This window comes from Phragmites australis, chromosome 5 (genome assembly GCF_958298935.1).
Source record: "Phragmites australis chromosome 5, lpPhrAust1.1, whole genome shotgun sequence".
Lineage (NCBI taxonomy): Eukaryota > Viridiplantae > Streptophyta > Magnoliopsida > Poales > Poaceae > Phragmites > Phragmites australis.
In genome coordinates this window covers 32,194,321-32,211,696 of record NC_084925.1, presented here as the reverse complement: position 1 = coordinate 32,211,696, position 17,376 = coordinate 32,194,321, and the positions used below count along the sequence as shown (strand labels likewise).

General features: G+C 45.8%; 2 protein-coding genes and 1 non-coding gene across 8 annotated transcripts; 2 read left to right on the top strand and 1 right to left on the bottom strand.

Moving 5' to 3' along the window:
• The first annotated feature begins 240 nt into the window (after positions 1 to 240).
• On the top strand, positions 241 to 9,933 carry LOC133919291 (uncharacterized). 6 transcript variants are annotated; one of them, XM_062363649.1, is made up of 16 exons: positions 241 to 433; positions 1,030 to 1,392; positions 1,462 to 1,590; positions 2,012 to 2,219; positions 3,042 to 3,188; positions 3,422 to 3,496; positions 3,675 to 3,746; positions 3,933 to 4,004; positions 4,666 to 4,737; positions 5,121 to 5,192; positions 5,809 to 5,880; positions 6,185 to 6,256; positions 8,118 to 8,261; positions 8,655 to 8,726; positions 9,261 to 9,407; positions 9,512 to 9,933. In XM_062363649.1, exons 2-16 carry the CDS (start codon positions 1,183 to 1,185, stop codon positions 9,694 to 9,696), a joined length of 1,749 nt encoding a protein of 582 aa, XP_062219633.1. In that variant the 5' UTR covers positions 241 to 433; positions 1,030 to 1,182; the 3' UTR covers positions 9,697 to 9,933. The 6 variants fall into 6 exon arrangements, with proteins under 6 accessions (XP_062219633.1, XP_062219634.1, XP_062219635.1 ...); XM_062363650.1 differs by having other exon boundaries at positions 241 to 437; XM_062363651.1 differs by having other exon boundaries at positions 241 to 455.
• A 56-nt stretch (positions 9,934 to 9,989) lies between these two features.
• LOC133919292 (probable glycosyltransferase At5g20260) lies at positions 9,990 to 17,173 on the top strand. The gene is made up of 5 exons (XM_062363655.1): positions 9,990 to 10,728; positions 10,819 to 10,994; positions 11,177 to 11,531; positions 11,631 to 12,324; positions 16,994 to 17,173. Exons 1-4 carry the CDS (start codon positions 10,522 to 10,524, stop codon positions 12,294 to 12,296), a joined length of 1,404 nt encoding a protein of 467 aa, XP_062219639.1. The 5' UTR covers positions 9,990 to 10,521; the 3' UTR covers positions 12,297 to 12,324; positions 16,994 to 17,173.
• LOC133920269 (small nucleolar RNA Z247) lies at positions 16,119 to 16,258 on the bottom strand. The gene has a single exon (XR_009910083.1). It is a non-coding gene; the product is annotated as a small nucleolar RNA Z247 (small nucleolar RNA).
• Positions 17,174 to 17,376: the final 203 nt, after the last annotated feature.

Here is a 17,376-nt window from a genome sequence, read left to right as displayed (position 1 = left end):
GCGGCCGATCAGTTGCGTGCCCCCTTCGCCTCGTCCCTCCGCTCCACGGGCCCACCCCTTAACCCATTCCCCTACCCACGAGCCGCCCTCGGGCTCTAGGCAACCCCAACAGACAGCCCGGGCCCATGACCACGGCCCACACGTCAGCGAAACCCACCCGTCGCCCCGCGGGACACGTGGAGCTCCCGCGCCGGCTCTCTCGCTGTAACAGTTTCCTCAACCTGCAATTGGCTCTCACCTCCCATCGCGTCCCATCCCTCCACTCCCCTGCGAGAACTCGTCAGATATTTATGAGCGCAGCCGCGGGTTAACCATCCCTCTCGTTCTCGTGCTCGCCGTCGCAGCGGTGGGGTTGAAACCGCGGGGTGATAAACCGGGGTGTGGTTGGGTTCTCGCAGCTTCGGCGTCGTCGTCGGCGGGTCTCTGGTCTCCGGTGGGTGAGAATTCCGCGCCCGGTGGGTGGTGATTCGGTGTTTGATGTTACTGTGGGATTTGCTGGAGTGCGTGCAGTGGTTGGCACTGTCCCCCCCCCCCCCCCCCAATTTGGTTACCTTTTTCCGCTTTTGGTGGGGCAATCTATTTATCGTTGGGATTTGTTTTTTTTTCTCCGAGAAGGGCTGATCGGTGAGGTTTGGGGAGTTTGTTCATCGGCTCTTAGTTCGGTTGGATTTCGGCTGCAGGTCGATCGCTTGGGTGTTTTGTTTGTGTTCTGAGAAAATTTTCTGGTCGTGCTACTTACCCGGGGTTCTGTTGTTCGATCCGTAGAATATGGTTTCAGATAGGATCGTACCGGAGAAATCGGTGATGTTTTTTTGGTGTTAGTTTCTCTCTGTTTCGATTTTATTTTGGATTGTGTTTTTTGGTCAGTTAGGATGCAGTGGGATGCATGATTGACAAATTTTATCTACACTTTATTATCTGAGAACACTCGTCGACTGATAAAAAGTTAAAACTGTATGATATGTTCATGTTGCGTCAGTTGGGAATTTCAGCCACCGTCGATTCCTCTAAAAGATGTTCATACTGCAGAACGGAGTGGGAGGTGACTAAGGCTACTTTGGGCTTTAACTACGCCATAAATGGATGATAGGATAGTCACAGTGAAGCTACCAGTTTTTGAGAACCGAGATCGTTGATACCAAGAGAAGTGACTGGTTTTTGTTCAACGCTTGCACTTCGATCATGGGTGGTGTCTGCTCCAGGAAGAGAAGCCAATTGGTGGATGAGGGCGATGCCTTCCAGACATCCACAAGGTTGTCCAAGACCAGCAGCTTGAAATGGCTGCTGCTTGCACTGCCCCGCAGCAATTCTGATGTCTCCCGCAAGGGGCAGGCAAAGGGCTCCGGACGGTGCCCGTCCCTCATGGAGCTTTGTGTGGCTAGAGTCTGCAAGGTAGTATTGTGGCTACACGTGTCTGATTTTTTATATGGGATGTTCTCTTTAAGCCAGTAATATTTGCAGGATATCGACAAGTATTCCAGTTTCATGATGCTGCCGAGGGATCTCAGCCAGCAGATTTTTAATGATCTGGTAGAGTCAAACAGTCTTACGGAGGCGTCACTTGAAACTTTTAGGGATTGCGCACTGCAGGTACGATTTCTGTTCTAATATGTTTAGTTTGCCAGTATGAGCTTGCTCCTCTGTTTCCCCTGTTTAGCTTGCTAACAAATATAGCACACAGTCGATCTTAAAAAAAGTATAGCACACAGTTTGTTCCCGTAAGATGCATGCCAAACTTTAAATGTGTCATTTACAAGAAACAATAAAGGAAAGTACTGCGTAGCAAGTGGCAAATGGAACTACTTCCATCAAAGTAAGATATGTGTTCTCTTATGTTGCTTGATTGCTCTTTCCTCATTTGGAAATTGAGTTACTACTTATACATATAATTGATAATCAAATTTGTATTGAGAATGTCATCTGACACTAGCTTTGTATTGACAATGATTCTTTTAGTATATTGGACATTTCATTTGTCAGATAACTGTTCTTTCATATGTCTCACTGATAGGATATTTGCTTGGGGGAGTATCTTGGAGTGAAGGATGCTTGGATGGAAGTAGTGGCATCTCAAAGGCAATCATTGCTGTCTGTTGATATTTCTTGCTCTGAAGTAACTGATAGTGGGATAGTTCTTCTTAGAGATTGCTCAAACATGCAAAGTATGTCATGTAATTATTGTGATCAAATCTCCGAACATGGCCTAGGAATACTGTCAGGTCAGTCACACGCTTCTTACTGAGTTCCCCTTATTTAAATGATTTCAGTGTTTTTTGGAAGGATTTAAGAATGAACTAAAACTGTTGCCAATGCTGCAAGACTAATCCATTATGATTAGGCTTGAAAACGGTTCAGATATTTTCCACTCCGGATCCGGAAAAACGGGTACGGATATTTCCGGATCGGATACGGATATTTCTTATCCGGATAAGGATACGTAAATGCTTTTTGAGCCGGATACGGATTGTATCCGGATAAAGATACGTATAATATCATATTCACCTGGTCCATTGAAGAACAAGCCCATCACCATCGTCAACAGGGCAACAGCCCACCACAACCCTAACTACTTAGACTCCATTATTATTTTTGTTGTTTTTATACGCATAATTTATTTCCCTTATGTGTGACGTTATACTACATTGTTATTTTGTTATTTTTATACGCACAATTTAAGAGGTCTTTATAATTTGACAAATATCCAGATTTGTATTTGTATTCGATTCATATTCGTATCGTATTTGTTTCCGATACTATCCGTATTCGTTTCCATATCCGGGATTTCTGTATTCGTTTTCGTTTCCAATTTTAAATAAGGATAAGGATATGGAATGACTAGTATCCGTCCGTATCCGATCCATTTTCACCCCTAATTACGATCAAGTTGGTTTTGGAATGGCTTGTTGTTGTAATCCCTAATGTTGAGAACCTTACCATAAACTTGGCTTATTGGTACCCTCTCCGATACGAAGTCAATTAAGTTGTATTTTTTTTGAACGTGTATTTTGTTATACTAAATCTTCATGCATCTAAATTTGCAGGATTTTCAAACCTGACTTCTCTAAGTTTCAAGAGAAGTAATGGTGTTACTGCTGAAGGAATGAGAGCATTTGCAAATTTAATTAATTTGGTAAATCTTGACCTTGAAGGATGCCTGAAGATTCATGGTGGCCTTATTCACTTAAAAGGTACCTCTTCTGGAGTTCTGGTCCTCCCCGAACATTTGTCAGGATATTAGAATCCTCTTGAGTCTTCGTTTTCTTTCGCAATGTGATAATGCTCTTTGATGCCCACTACTGATCTTTTCTCATCTTTGACTACCTTTTGAGTTAGTTTGATATCAATTGCAATTATTATCTCAACTTTGACTACTTTTCAAGTCGTTAGTTAGTTATATTAGTTGCAATTATTTATTTTTCAGATCTGACAAAGCTGGAGTCACTGAATATGAGATATTGCAATTACATTGCGGATTCAGATATCAAGTATTTATCAGGTAATAACATATTTGTTTGTTTCTGAGTCTTCCCCTGATGTAGCTTATGGTGTCTGTCAGACATAATGCACTTATCTTAATAGAAACTAATCTATTGTTATTTTCAATAGAAAAAAAGAAGATATCCTTTCCAATTCTCCCATGTTTGCAAGGCTGACAAGCACCTTTCTTTTTGTAGATCTTACAAATTTGAAAGATCTGCAATTGTCATGTTGTAAGGTCACAGATCTGGGTGTATCTTATCTTAGAGGTAAACAGGATCACAAGTTTCCTCATTTCTAGTTAGAAGGTCGATCTTTTTCCTTCCGAGTGCATAGATGTGTGATCCGTCCTTTGTTTAGTGTTTTGGTGTCTACTGATGACCTGTGTTTAACTGTTTATCTCTAAGTCGATCTAAAGCTTGGCATGTTCAATATTTGCCATTTCATTTCTGTAGGATTGTCGAAGCTTACTCACTTGAACCTAGAGGGCTGTCCAGTGACTGCTGCTTGTTTGGAAGCTATTTCAGGTCTTGCATCTTTTCCTGATAGTGTTGATAGTGTTTGCCCTTTGTTAAAGGTTCATGTCTTTTCCATTGTTTTCTTGGTTCATCTGCTCTCAGTGTTCTGCCTCGCCTCAGTTGCACTTTATGGAATGTTAAGGTGCTAATTTCCTAGTTTTTAGTTTCTTGTCCTCACTTCAAATTATGTGCCAGAAAGTGTTTCACATGTAGAACTCTTGGTTTATGTGAGACTGGCATAAGAAATTTGTATAAGAGAGTGTTCAATCATTGGATAAATGTTGCTTCAGAAAAATGCCGAATTCTCAGGACAATGTGTAGATAGATGAGACATTTCTCGCAGAGGTAGCAACTAGATCTAGGTTGCACTTAAGTAATGTTTGATTTGTTCTGTTTATGTAAATGAAGTCTCTTCATAATGCAGAGCTAGATAGCCTTGTTTAGGACTCAGCTCTTGCAGATGAGGCCTGATCGCCTGATTATGCTTCTTTTGCACTGATCAGTGATTTATAAGGGTCATCGATACTAGCATGTTTTCAACCATGTGTGTTCGGTACTATCTTGAGTTCCAATTCTTGAATTATCGATGTTGATGTTAAATGCATCTCCTAAGCAGTAGCTGGTTTGGTCTGAAAGATATCATAACATCATGGATCATTCAATTTTGCAGGTTTGGCTTCATTGGTATTGTTGAATTTGAATCGGTGTGGTATAAACGATGAAGGCTGTGAATACTTTGAAGGTAAACAAAATGCCGCCTACTTATTATTTCTGGACTCTGGACTAGTAGATGAAAGGAAGTTGCATCAAAGCTGGAAGGATGTTTATGAGCCTACTCGTCACTAGCCCTTGTCCTCCCACTGTGTGCTGCCAAGTTTTAATAAATAAAAGACTGATAGCATGAAATTGGTTGCAAAAGGCTTTTGTTTCTAACACGAAAATAGTTTAGAAGTTCTCCCTTACTTTTATCCACAATACATGATTGACTGCATTCTTGAATTGAGAAACACTTTCTTAGTTAGCAGCTGAGTATATATTTCCATGATAACTGCTTTAAACAGTTCTTGTGCATGTTTATACCATGCTTAGCTGTTGTTTAATTTATTACCTGCTGCTGTTTTGCAGGTCTTAAAAAATTGAAGGTTTTAAACTTGGGGTTTAACGATATTACAGATGCTTGTTTGGTGCATCTGAAAGGTAAGTTTTGTTGTAATGTTGTTCATCACTTATATCTAACTTTTTAAGTTTGAGTGTTTACATAAGAGTCAAGACAATGCATGTATCGAATTCATATCTGCTTTATTGTATAAGCACGCACATGGCTGATTTTGCGCACTAGTATCACCTTGTTAGATTATCTAATAGTGAGTGTCGTCTTCATTGATAAAATGGAGTTGTACCAATTTTTATTTTCTCTTGTTGATGCCTTGATTGATAAGCACATAAACACCCTTGATGTCACTAAAAATGTTGATCTTAAAATGATGGAAATGGCAAATTGTTGGTGGTTTGAATATCAAAGTGCTGAATGGTATTTTCCTTCTAAAAGGGTCTTAATACTGTTGTACTCTATGTGATTTCTAGAAAGTAAGTACACATCACAGACATAAAAACATGTTTCAAAACTAAAAATATAGAAATACGGCATGAGATCTCCAGTGGCACTGGTACATTTGTATACGTCATGCTCGTTCTCTACTGATGGTCCCTCACTTCTGCTTGGTTGCTTTTTAGAGATACTTAAAAACCAAAAATCATTAGAGTACAAATTTAATGTGGTAAAGTTTAAGTTCTGCTCCTTCGTTGCTTCCAGAATTAAACATTTTGGAGTCCTTGAACTTGGATTCATGCAAGATTGGAGATGAAGGTCTATCACATCTGAAAGGTGAGTTACTTTGTTCACGAGTCTTCAGACTACTACAACACTTAAGTACCATTCTTTTTATCATCTTCATGTTTTGTTTATCCATTGGATTTGTGTCTGCAATGCTCAAGAATCAGCACTGACGATGTGATCTTTGTTAAAAACACAATTTATTTAACACATTTTTATGTTAGCTTGCATCTGTGAATGACTGTTCCTTCGAGTGCACTTAAAAGTGTTTTAGAACTTTACTTACTGTAATCAAGGGTATACTTTGTTTTCTATGCTTGTGAGTTGTGACAGCATGAACCTATGTTATATGCAGGCCTTGTGCTATTACAAAGCTTGGTGCTTTCTGATACTGAAGTTGGAAGCAATGGGCTCCGGCATCTATCTGGTTTGTCTTGACTTCTGACATAATTTTTCTTTTTGTTCTCATCTTTTTAGCAGTTTGATGTGATGGAATCCTAGTCATGGTAGAAGTCTTGATAAGAGTTATATTTGATATTTGATTGTATAAGACTGGATTTCCTGCTTTGATAATTGAGAACAATTTACTAATGTGTGTGCTTTCGCAAAAAAAGACAAGTATTAATGTGTGCTGCAAAGTTGCTATATGGAAACTGTCAGTGACAATTTGAAAAAACATGGTTCATGGGAATATTGGAGTTCTAAGTGCATCTTGTACTTGTTTTATTAATCATGTTTTTTTCCGGCATGTATTATATCAGATAGTTAACTATGGTTATTGAATACATTGATTTTTTCCAGTCGTTGAATCTTTTGCTGAAGTTAAAGGCTTATAATTTCTATGTTTACCTTCATGTTCTAATTGTTGGCAGAGATAATTCACGTAACTGATTGATTGATTTCATAAGTCACAAGAGATTACACATATATATAGCCAGCTATGACTAATGGGAATCATGACTAATGTGAACACTAGTTGGAATGCATGACTAATGTGAACACTAAGCCAGTGTGAACACGACATCTGTCTAACACGTCCTTGCAATTTGAGCGTCTACTCACAGACATTCAGACTGGACTGAGACAGACATAGGCAATCCTTTGGTGAAGACGTAGGCAATCTCGAACATCCTCCCACAGTCGTAGTGTAAGCCCCTCATACTGGAGTAGCCGAAAGCGAGGTGATTGTGATCGAACTGTGGAGGAGGATGCAAGCCTAAAGCACCAATACAAGCACACACGTGCACAAAGTCAGGTTGATCCGTCCGTGGACCTCGACTGGCGGCGGCGGCCTGGAGGCGTTAGAGGAAGGCGCTAACTCGGAGCGGTAGCTGGCGTGGTGACGAGAACGAGCAGCATGGGGTAGAATCACTGTTTGGAGAGGCGGGGACCCTGATGATGGCGTGACCACGAGCACCGGCGCTGCAGCCATGATGGGCGATGCAGCGACAGACTCATTCTTGGTGGTGTGACGGGCTCGTGCTTGCGGACGATGAGCCAACGACAATGATTCGGTGTGATGACAACGACGGACGGTGCGCTCGGAAGGCCACAGAGGAGAAGCCATCGGAGGAGAGGAGGCGCCGGAGAGGTCGAAGCCAAGGTGGTGAAGTCCGAAGCTGAGGAACGTCAACGGGTCGGCAAGGCGACACAAACCGATCTATAATCGGAAAAAATAGAAAAAACCCAATCTGAAGATGATCGTGGAAAACTCTAATTGGTGGTAGTCGATATTTGGATCGGCAACACGAACACTAAACTACGGGTTGCGCAGCCCCCGGTGGAGATCTTGGGGATTGATCTCCCCGGGGGGCGGCGTGGCGGAAGCGATTTAGTAGCTCGGTTGGGGAACTAAACCCTCTGATACCATGTTGACGGAGATAATTCACGCAAGTGATTGATTGATTTTATAAATCACAAGAGATTACACATATATATAGCCAGCTATGGCTAATGGGAATCATTACTAATGTGAACACTAGTGAGAATGCATGACTAATGTGAACACTAAGCCGGTGTGAACACGAGGTGCGAACACGACATCTGTCTAACACTAATTATGTGTGTTGTTCGCGAATGTTCTATTAAGCAACTTGTCAAGGCAGTTCTAGTTTAGTAAATGAGTCTGTATTGTTTCCTCATTTAAGTAGATTCTAATGCTAATTCCAATCAACTAAATTGCATCAGAAGCCCTCTGGAGATGTTTTGTATTCTCTAGATATGCCTCGTAATGCAGGGGCATGTGAAATATGTTGATTAGGAAGCTTCCCATTATTCCATTTTTGCAGGTCTTTGCAATTTGCAAAGCATCAATCTCTCATTTACTTTGGTCACGGACAATGGTATGAAGAAGATCTCTGCGTTGAATTCACTGAAGTCAGTTAATCTTGACAATCACCAAATTACTGATGTCGGCTTGGCAGCACTTACAAGTATGTATCATACAGAGATTGTACATGCAGGAATCAGGATCCTTGTTTTATTCCATTTTTAGTAATTTCCCGGTTATCTACAGAGGTGCTATACTTCTATATGCATGTTGCCACTGATATCTTGGCTAAAGTCTGGCATATTCTGAATTTTGCATTGACATGCTCTCATGGTCTCTTTTGGGCTCAATTTTGTATTCATTAGTTGGTCTCTCATTGCAACAACTAATGAATACAAAATTGAGCCATAGGTGGCCTGTGACTTGTGAGGAATATTTGACTTGATCAATTTGCATGGTTATTATCTGTAAATTCTCCATAGGTGTTTTGTGTTGCAAACCTGGGTTTCAGTACCACTAGATATTAACTGAAGTTTGATCCATGGGGGTAATGCAGGTCTCACCGGGTTGACTCATCTTGACCTTTTCGGAGCTCGCATAACTGACTATGGCACAAACTGCTTCAGATGTAAGAGCAATACTTCAAAATCGATTTCAGTTGTGGAACTGGTTGTGCTTAGCTACAAATTTTGCATGTGCTGTATCCAGAGGCTATTTATCGTTGATAGTTTGATTTTCATCTAGTCTAAATCTTCTAAAAAATATGGTGATTGTATGTAGTAATACCAGTCTTATTTGGGGAATCAGTTACATGAAGCAATACGTCATACATCAAACTCAACACAAATTGGATAATTTATGGTGGTTCATGCAATGATGCAGCATAGGCTCTTTTAAGAAACTTGATTTTTTTTTGTTTCGACATTTGTCTGTGTGCTGTACCTTGGTTGAGGTCATATATATAGAATGATAGGACTAGTTGCACTGTACAAGAGTTAGCTTTTGCTGGACCTTGTTGAGTAGGCCAGCTTGTTAGGTGGTGTTATTTAGGCATCCTTGTTTCCAATTTGAAGATCATTTTGGAGAAACATTGTTTGAAATTAGTGACCTTTCTCTGAACTTAAGCAAGCCACATCACTTGACACGATTTATGCTACTGCAGACTTTAAGAATCTTCAATCTCTTGAAGTCTGTGGTGGGTTAATTGGCGATGCTGGAGTGAAGAATATCAAGGATCTGAAAGCTCTGACGCTCCTGAATCTTTCTCAAAATGTTAACCTGACAGACAAAACCTTGGAGCTAATTTCTGGTACTATTCTTGTGTGTCAAAATAAGCTCATTTCCTTTTTATTTGGAGGCTTGCCTGCATATATACTCACTCCGAAGAAAATCTCATGGCCATCCGTTTTACAGGCTTGACTGCTTTGGTCTCGTTGAACGTCTCAAACTCGCGGGTTTCCAACGCTGGTCTCAAACACCTGAAGGATCTGCAGAGCCTGCGCTCGCTGTCGCTGGATTCCAGCAGGGTCACAGCAAGCGAGATGAAGAAGCTCCAGGCGACGGCGCTTCCAAATTTGATTAGCTTGCGCCCTGAGTAGCTTGGCACTCGAGAATCACTGTAAATAATTATCAGGCTGGAGCAGGCTGTTGTGTAGATATCATGGAAGAGCCTGAAATGAAGGCGGACTTAATAAGTTAGTGTACTATTAGCGTGTGTGTGGGTACTGAAGAACTGGTACATGCTTTGCTCCAAGCAAACGCCAAGGCGCGATGGGAAGAAACAAAAATGTAAATAGCGAGCTTCCTCGCCATTTGGAGTGCTTATGTTTGTCGAAGTCTGTGTTGATCGGGAATGTATGTGGGCTTTCTGCTCCGATGAGCTCCGAATGCTAACTAGATGGAATATGCTAACATATCACGGTATTTGGTCCTCCAGAATCATGCTTTCCCAATGCTAACCTAGTCAAACCCACCTGATCCAGCTCAACGGCATTTTGTGAACTCAAAAGAGAGGTTTGGACCAACCTAACTTTGTTCAGGCTAACTAGCCCTGGTCATCTTAATCACAACGCAAGCACAGTTTAGTTCAGCTCGACCGAACATCAACCAAATTAAAACCAGCTTGCTGTATTCGGCGTCGCGTGTGCACGCCCTTGCTGTGCGCTGCGCATCAACCGGGGAAGCTCCACATCTCGTCTCGTCTGGTCGATCGATCGAGGCGCGCGCCGCAACGGCCGCCGTTGCGACGAACCCGCGAAACCTATCTTCCAAAGACGGCGGATCTAAACGGCCGATTTGGACTGGCAGTGCCAAGACATGCAACAGAAGGTGCGGGTAGTTAGTGGACTAGCTGACACGGCTGCTGCACACGCATCAACCAAGAAGAAGCGCTCGCGGAGAAGCTCCCGCATCCGTGCGTGCCCATGGAGAACGGCAGCCGCGTAGCGGCGATCGCCGTGCCGCTCGTCGCCTTCGCGCTCCTCGCTGCCGTCGTGCTGCCTCCAGCCATCTCCGGCGGCGACGGATCAACCGGCAGCCGAGACCGCCGCCGCGAGCACTTCCTGCGGCACGTTCCGCATGAGCCCCAGAGAGCATCGCAGCTGCCGGCGAGCACGCCGGCTGCCGAGAGGGTACGTGGCACGCACGCATCATGTACCCCTACTCTCCGATCTATTTGTACGCTTGTTGAAATCTGTATCGCGTTTGACTGGCGTGTACAGGTGAGCGTGGGCGCGATCGAGGCAGGCCTGGCACGGTCTCGGGCGGCAATCCGCCGAGCGGCCCGCGCGGACCCGCCGGCAGCGGGCGCAGAGAGTGCCCGGCGGAGCTTCAAGGACGTCGGCGATGCCTTCGTGCCGCGCGGCGCCATCTACCGCAACGCGCGGGCCTTCCACAGGTACTACTGATCACATACGTTCTGTTCATTACAAGCTACTTTGGCGTCGCTATTCTCCCGGATCTCTTATTCGAAGTGCACAAATGGAGGGTACTCGGATTTCGAATCAAAGAAAATGCGTTCACAAATCAAGGATATCTCAAGCAATTATCCATCAATTCAATCTTGCAATGGATCATCAGGAGCTACCTGGAGATGGAGAAGAAGTTCAAGATATGGACGTACAAGGAGGGCGAGCCGCCGCTGGCGCACCTCGGCCCGACCGCGGACATCTACTCCATCGAGGGACAGTTCTTTGACGAGATAGAGGATCCCCGGAACCGCTTCGCAGCCCGCGACCCCGGCGAGGCCCACGCCTTCCTGCTCCCCATCGGCGTCTGCAACCTCGTCAAATACGTCTACAGGCTCAACACCACAGCCAAGCTCGGGCCGCTGCGCCGGCTAGTTGCCGACTACGTCCACGTCATCGCCGAGAAGTACCCGTACTGGAACAGGTCCCGCGGCGCCGACCACATCATCGTGTCATGCCATGACTGGGTAACATATAGACACCACTTGCCAAAATGATAGATTGCACGTGCATTCTATCGCCATTAAGTTGTTCATTTGTGATGGTCTCACGCGTTGCATGGGCAGGCGCCGCTGGTCTCCAAGGCGAACCGGGAGCTCTACGGCAACGCGATCCGGGTGCTGTGCAACGCCAACACCTCGGAGGGCTTCAACCCCCGCAAGGACGCCACGCTGCCGGAGGTGAACCTCGCCGACGGGCTCCTCCGCCGCCCGTCCTTCGGTCTCCCGCCCGAGAACCGGACCACGCTCGCCTTCTTCGCTGGCGGCGTGCACGGCAGCATACGCAAGGCCCTGCTTGGGTACTGGATCGGCAAGAAGGACCCGGACATGGACGTCCACGAGTACCTCCCCGCGGGCCAGGACTACCACGCGCTCATGGCCAGGGCCCGCTTCTGCCTCTGCCCGAGCGGCTTCGAGGTGGCGAGCCCGAGGGTGGTGGAGTCCGTGTTCGCCGGCTGCGTGCCGGTGATCATCTCGGAGGGTTACCCGCCGCCATTCAGCGACGTGCTGGACTGGAGCAAGATGTCGGTGACCGTGCCGGTGGCGAGGATACCGGAGCTGAAGGCCATCCTGAGTGGGGTCTCCGAGCGGAGGTACCGGGTGCTGCGCGCCAGGGTGCTGCAGGTACAGCGGCACTTCGTGATGCACCGGCCGGCGCAGCGGTTCGACATGATCCACATGGTGTTGCACTCCATCTGGCTCAGAAGGCTCAACGTCAGGCTCCCGTACTGATCGATGCAGGATTGAAGGGTTAGGTTAGGTCTGTTGGAATGATTGGCGCAGGATGCCCTCTATGGGTCAGGCTCTCTCTTTATATAGAGGATTGTATACATGGAAGCTTACAACCGTGATCAATGGTGCACGGTACACAGGAGACACAGCTTCAAATATAGATGATCTCCTCCTAAATATAGATTACACACTTCTATGTTTAACACCCCCCCTCAATCTGGACGGTGGGACACCAGGTTCAGATTGCGCCGCAAGTTGCAATATGGAGTAATCGGCAAAGGCTTTGTCATAATGTCGGCCACCTGGTCTTTGGATGATATGAAGCGGACGTCAAGCTGTCGTGATGCAACACGTTCACGAACAAAGTGGTAATCAACCTCCACATGCTTCGTGCGACGATGAAAGATGGGGTTGGCGGAGAGGTAAGTGGCACCAATGTTATCACACCAAAGAGAGGGTGGCCGAAGCTGAGAAATTCCAAGTTCCCGAAGTAGCACTTGTATCCATATTACCTCGGCAGTAGTATTGGCGACAGCTTTGTATTCCGCTTCGGTGCTTGAGCGAGAAACAGTGGGTTGTTTGCGAGAGCTCCAAGAAACAAGATTGCCACCAAAGAAGATGGCATAGCCACCGGTGCTGCGCCTGTCATCGGGATTGCCGGCCCAATCGGCATCCGAGAATGCACTGAGTAGAGAGGACCCAGATTTAGTGATGCACAGCCCCATATCCGACGTGGAGTGAAGATAACGCAAGATGCGTTTCACAGCCGCCCAATGAATAGTCGTAGGGGCGGACAGAAATTGACAAACCCGATTGACAGAGAATGATATATCTGGACGTGTCAAGGAGAGATATTGAAGGGCCCCAACAACGCTACGATAGCGTGTAGTGTCTTCGGCTGAGAGAGGATCACCACTTTTTAATAGCAGCCTGTCACTAGGAAGCATAGGGGTCGGAACACCATTGCAAGAAGTCAAGTTGGTGCGCTGCAACAAGTCTTGAATGTATTTGTGTTGTGTCAAGACCAGACCAGTGGATGTGTGATGGACCTCAATGCCAAGAAAGTATCCAAGAGTGCCAAGATCCTTGACCGCAAACTCAGTCTCAAGTTGATTGATGAGACGATCTGTGGCTGATGAGGAGGAGCTCATAATAATAATATCATCCACATAAATGAGAATGTACATCTGAATACCACCTTTGTTGAAGATGAAAAGAGAGACATCAGCCTTTGAAGCTTGAAATCCCAATTGCAATAACTTGTTGCTAAGGCGAGAAAACCATGCACGAGGGGCTTGCTTGAGGCCATATAATGACTTGTCTAACTTGCAAATATATGTCGGATGAGTCGAGTCCACAAAACCAGGTGGCTGCTTCATATAGACATCTTCTTGAAGGTGGCCATGTAAAAAGGCATTCTGGATATCAATCTGGCGAAGAGACCAACCACGAGAGACTGCAAGAGATAATAAAACCCGAATAGTTGTTGGTTTGACTACCGGGCTGAATGTATCATCATAATCAACTCCATATTGTTGCTTGAAACCCTTGGCTACCAATCGAGCTTTATAGCGATCAATGGACCCATCAGCTTTGTGCTTGAGTTTGAAAATCCACTTGCAATCAATAATATTAAGGTCAGGTCGTGGTGGAATCAAATGCCACGTCTTGTTCTTGACAAGAGCTTGAAATTCTGCATGCATTGCAGAGCGCCAAAGTGGATGTTCCATAGCAGTCACATGTGATGTAGGCTCTGCATTGGAAGACTTGACAGCAGTATAAGTAACTGTACCGTCAGTACGAATTTTTGGTTGCCTGAGATTGTGACTCAAGCGTGTTCTGTACGCATGGGCGGGAGGAGCTGCTTCAGGCGCCGCTGATTGGTCCGCAGCAGCAGGCCGTACACTCGGTGATGATGAGGGGCTAGCAGGCGGTATCTCCACCGCAGCCCCAGTACCCGCATGGGACACGGGATCAGACGACGCCGCAGGTTGTCGCGTGGGAGTTGACGACGCCGTAGGTTGTCGCGTGGGAGTTGGCGGGGAGCCCGGGGTGCGCTGCTGCATGGAGACAGGCGAGGGCCCCGAGGCAGGCAGCCCTGCGTCATGCGCAGCACCCGGCGCAGCTTCTACATGTTGTGTTGCTGCGTGAACAGGGTTAACAGGAAATATATGCATATGGTTATAGTTCAAATTAAAACTGCTACTATCCTGATTAGGTGCAACGTTGGATGAAGGACAGTTAGCGAAGGGAAAAATTGTTTCATCGAATATGACGTCGCGAGAGACATAAACGCTCCCGGAGTCCGTGTCAAGGCACTTGTACCCCTTATGAAGCCCACTGTAACCCAAGAACACGCAAGCTTTAGATCGGAAAGAGAGTTTGTGGTTGTTATAAGGTCTCAAATTGGGCCAACAAGCGCAGCCAAATATACGGAGCATGGAATAATTTGGTGGAGTTTTGAGGAGACGTTCTAGTGGGCACATATTATCAATGACTCGAGTAGGCATTCTATTAATGAGATATGTGGCAGTGAGAAAAGCTTCATCCCAAAATTTAATTGGAACTGATGCATGAGCAAGGAGGGCAAGACCCGTTTCAACGATGTGGCGGTGCTTGCGTTCTGCTGACCCATTTTGTTGGTGTGTATGAGGACATGACACATGATGAGCTATACCAATGGATCTAAAAAATTGGTTATGAAGTTTCTGGTATTCTCCCCCCCAGTCGGATTGGACACACTTAATTTTAGTGTCAAGGAGACGTTCAACATGAGCTTGAAATTGTAAGAAAATGCGTTGAGCCTCAGTTCTATCATGCATCAAATATATCCACGTAAATTTAGTAAAGTCATCAATAAAACTTATGTAGTACTTATAACCACCAACAGATATGGGAGCAGGGCCCCAAACATCAGAGAAAATAAGTTGCAACGGAGCAGTAGAACGATGAATGGCAGAACTATAAGGTAGTTGATGACTTTTGCCTAATTGACATGCATTACAAACTGAGTGACTCGACTCGTTGACATAAGGGAGTTTATTCAAGGTCAAAATAGACCGCACGACTGAGGTGGAGGGGTGGCCAAACCGAGCATGCCACTGACTCGAGGACGCCTTGACACTTATTAGAGCTTGTTTGAGAAACTCAACATCGTAGGGCTTGATGGGATAAAGGCCGGACTCACACCTGCCTTCCAGAAGAACTTGTTTCGTGACCTTGTCCTTTATAAGAAAATAATATGGGTGAAATTCAAAGTAAACGTTATTGTCGCGAGCTAATTTATGTACTGACAAGAGATGTTTGGATATATGAGGAACGTGGAGAACATTATTTAGAGCAAGAGGACGTGTAGCAGTATTAAAAGAACATGAACCAATGTGCATGATTTCCAAACATGTCCCATTGCCGACTTGCACCGTTTCTCCACCATGATACTGTTCACGGAGAGCTAGGCGATCCAGATCACTTGTTATGTGATCGGTAGCCCCCGTGTCAGTATACCAATTGGGATCAACCTTGTATGAAGTTGTAGCCACTGCAGCAGATGGATGTCCCTCCTCGTATGACTCATCCATACGGTACCAACACTTGATGGCAGTGTGGCCCGTACGCCCGCAGATCTGACACGGTGGGCGATTGGATGTCGAGGAAGAAGCACCGCGGCCACGGCCCTGGAACGGCGGCCCGCCTCGGCCACGCGCACCACGACCAGTAGGTGGAGTCCCCCTGCTGCGACCACGCTGTGGACCACCACGACCAGCGAAGTTTGCTTGCGCGCCAATGTTGAGACGCGTCTCCGCCTGAGACTGCTGCTGACGCGCCTCAAACGCCAGGAGATGGGCGTAGAAATCATCGAGCGTGAGGGGCTCGGTCTTCATGGTGATCGAAGTAACAAACGGATCATAATCCGAAGGCAAGCCAGCCAGGAGGTATGCAATGATCTCGTCAGTACGAAGAGGCGCATCAGCGGCAGCCAATTCGGCAGCGAGACTTTTGATCTTGCGAAAATAATCGGCAGCAGAGAGATCGCGCTTCTTTGTAGTGGCCAAATCAACGCGCACTTGGACAGCACGTGCGCGGATAGCAGATGAGAACATCCGCTTGAGGATATCCCAAGCCGCTTGAGAGGTGGTGGCCTCCACAACATCTTGGAGAATGTCTTCGGTCATGGAGGAAAGAAGACCACTGAGAAGCTGCTGATCTTGATCATACCACGCGCCATAGGCGGGGTTGGGCACGAGCTCGGCGCCCTCATTAGTGGAGGACGGAACCTGCTTGGGCGGCGGCGTCATGGATCCATCGATAAAGCCAATGAGCTTGGCACTCCGAAGGTACGGGAGCAGCTGGGCGCGCCACAACGTGTAGTTGTTCTTGGTGAGCCTAATGGTGACAGCATGGTGGATCGGGATAGGTGCAAACGTAGACATAGTGCTAGAGGAGAGGCTGAAAATGGTGGCGGAGGTGGTGGAGGAGGATGAAGAGTTTATGGACATGATCGAATTATCGGCTCTGTTACCATGTTGGAATGATTGGCGCAGGATGCCCTCTATGGGTCAGGCTCTCTCTTTATATAGAGGATTGTATACATGGAAGCTTACAACCGTGATCAATGGTGCACGGTACACAGGAGACACAGCTTCAAATATAGATGATCTCCTCCTAAATATAGATTACACACTTCTATGTTTAACAAGGTCTATGCGGCCGTCTTTGTACATGATCTTGATAGCATAGCAATATATTTTAGTTAGAGGGTTGCAACGTCGAGGGAGTAGTGTTTTAAGGCTATCTGCAGCAAGAGAATGGATTAACAATCTGACTTGAGAGGGAGACGAGGATGTGGTTGGCCTTGATCAGGGCCGGTCCTGAGGGGGTCGAGCAAGGCGGTCGTCCCTGGCTTCAAAACTGAGAGGTCTCTTTTAGATCTAAAGTAGCAGCTGGGTTTAGTAGTCCGTACAGCGTAAGTAGTTTGATTCCTCCGGTCTATAAAAATTCAAGTGACCTGTCTGCCTAACCTATTTAGCTATTTGCTTGTTTCATGTTTTCTTCCGTACAGACAGTCTAGTTTCTTGCGTTC

What these genes read in the sequence shown, in the direction of transcription:
- LOC133919292 (XM_062363655.1), top strand. Translation starts at nt 10,522, where the DNA reads ATGGAGAACGGCAGCCGCGTAGCGGCGATCGCCGTGCCGCTCGTCGCC. An exon ending in GCACGCCGGCTGCCGAGAGG is followed by an intron (nt 10,729 to 10,818) that starts GTACGTGGCACG and finishes TGGCGTGTACAG; the next exon opens with GTGAGCGTGGGCGCGATCGA. An exon ending in AACGCGCGGGCCTTCCACAG is followed by an intron (nt 10,995 to 11,176) that starts GTACTACTGATC and finishes ATGGATCATCAG; the next exon opens with GAGCTACCTGGAGATGGAGA.
- LOC133919291 (XM_062363649.1), top strand. Translation starts at nt 1,183, where the DNA reads ATGGGTGGTGTCTGCTCCAGGAAGAGAAGCCAATTGGTGGATGAGGGC. An exon ending in GGGTGTATCTTATCTTAGAG is followed by an intron (nt 3,747 to 3,932) that starts GTAAACAGGATC and finishes TCATTTCTGTAG; the next exon opens with GATTGTCGAAGCTTACTCAC. An exon ending in AGGCTGTGAATACTTTGAAG is followed by an intron (nt 4,738 to 5,120) that starts GTAAACAAAATG and finishes GCTGTTTTGCAG; the next exon opens with GTCTTAAAAAATTGAAGGTT.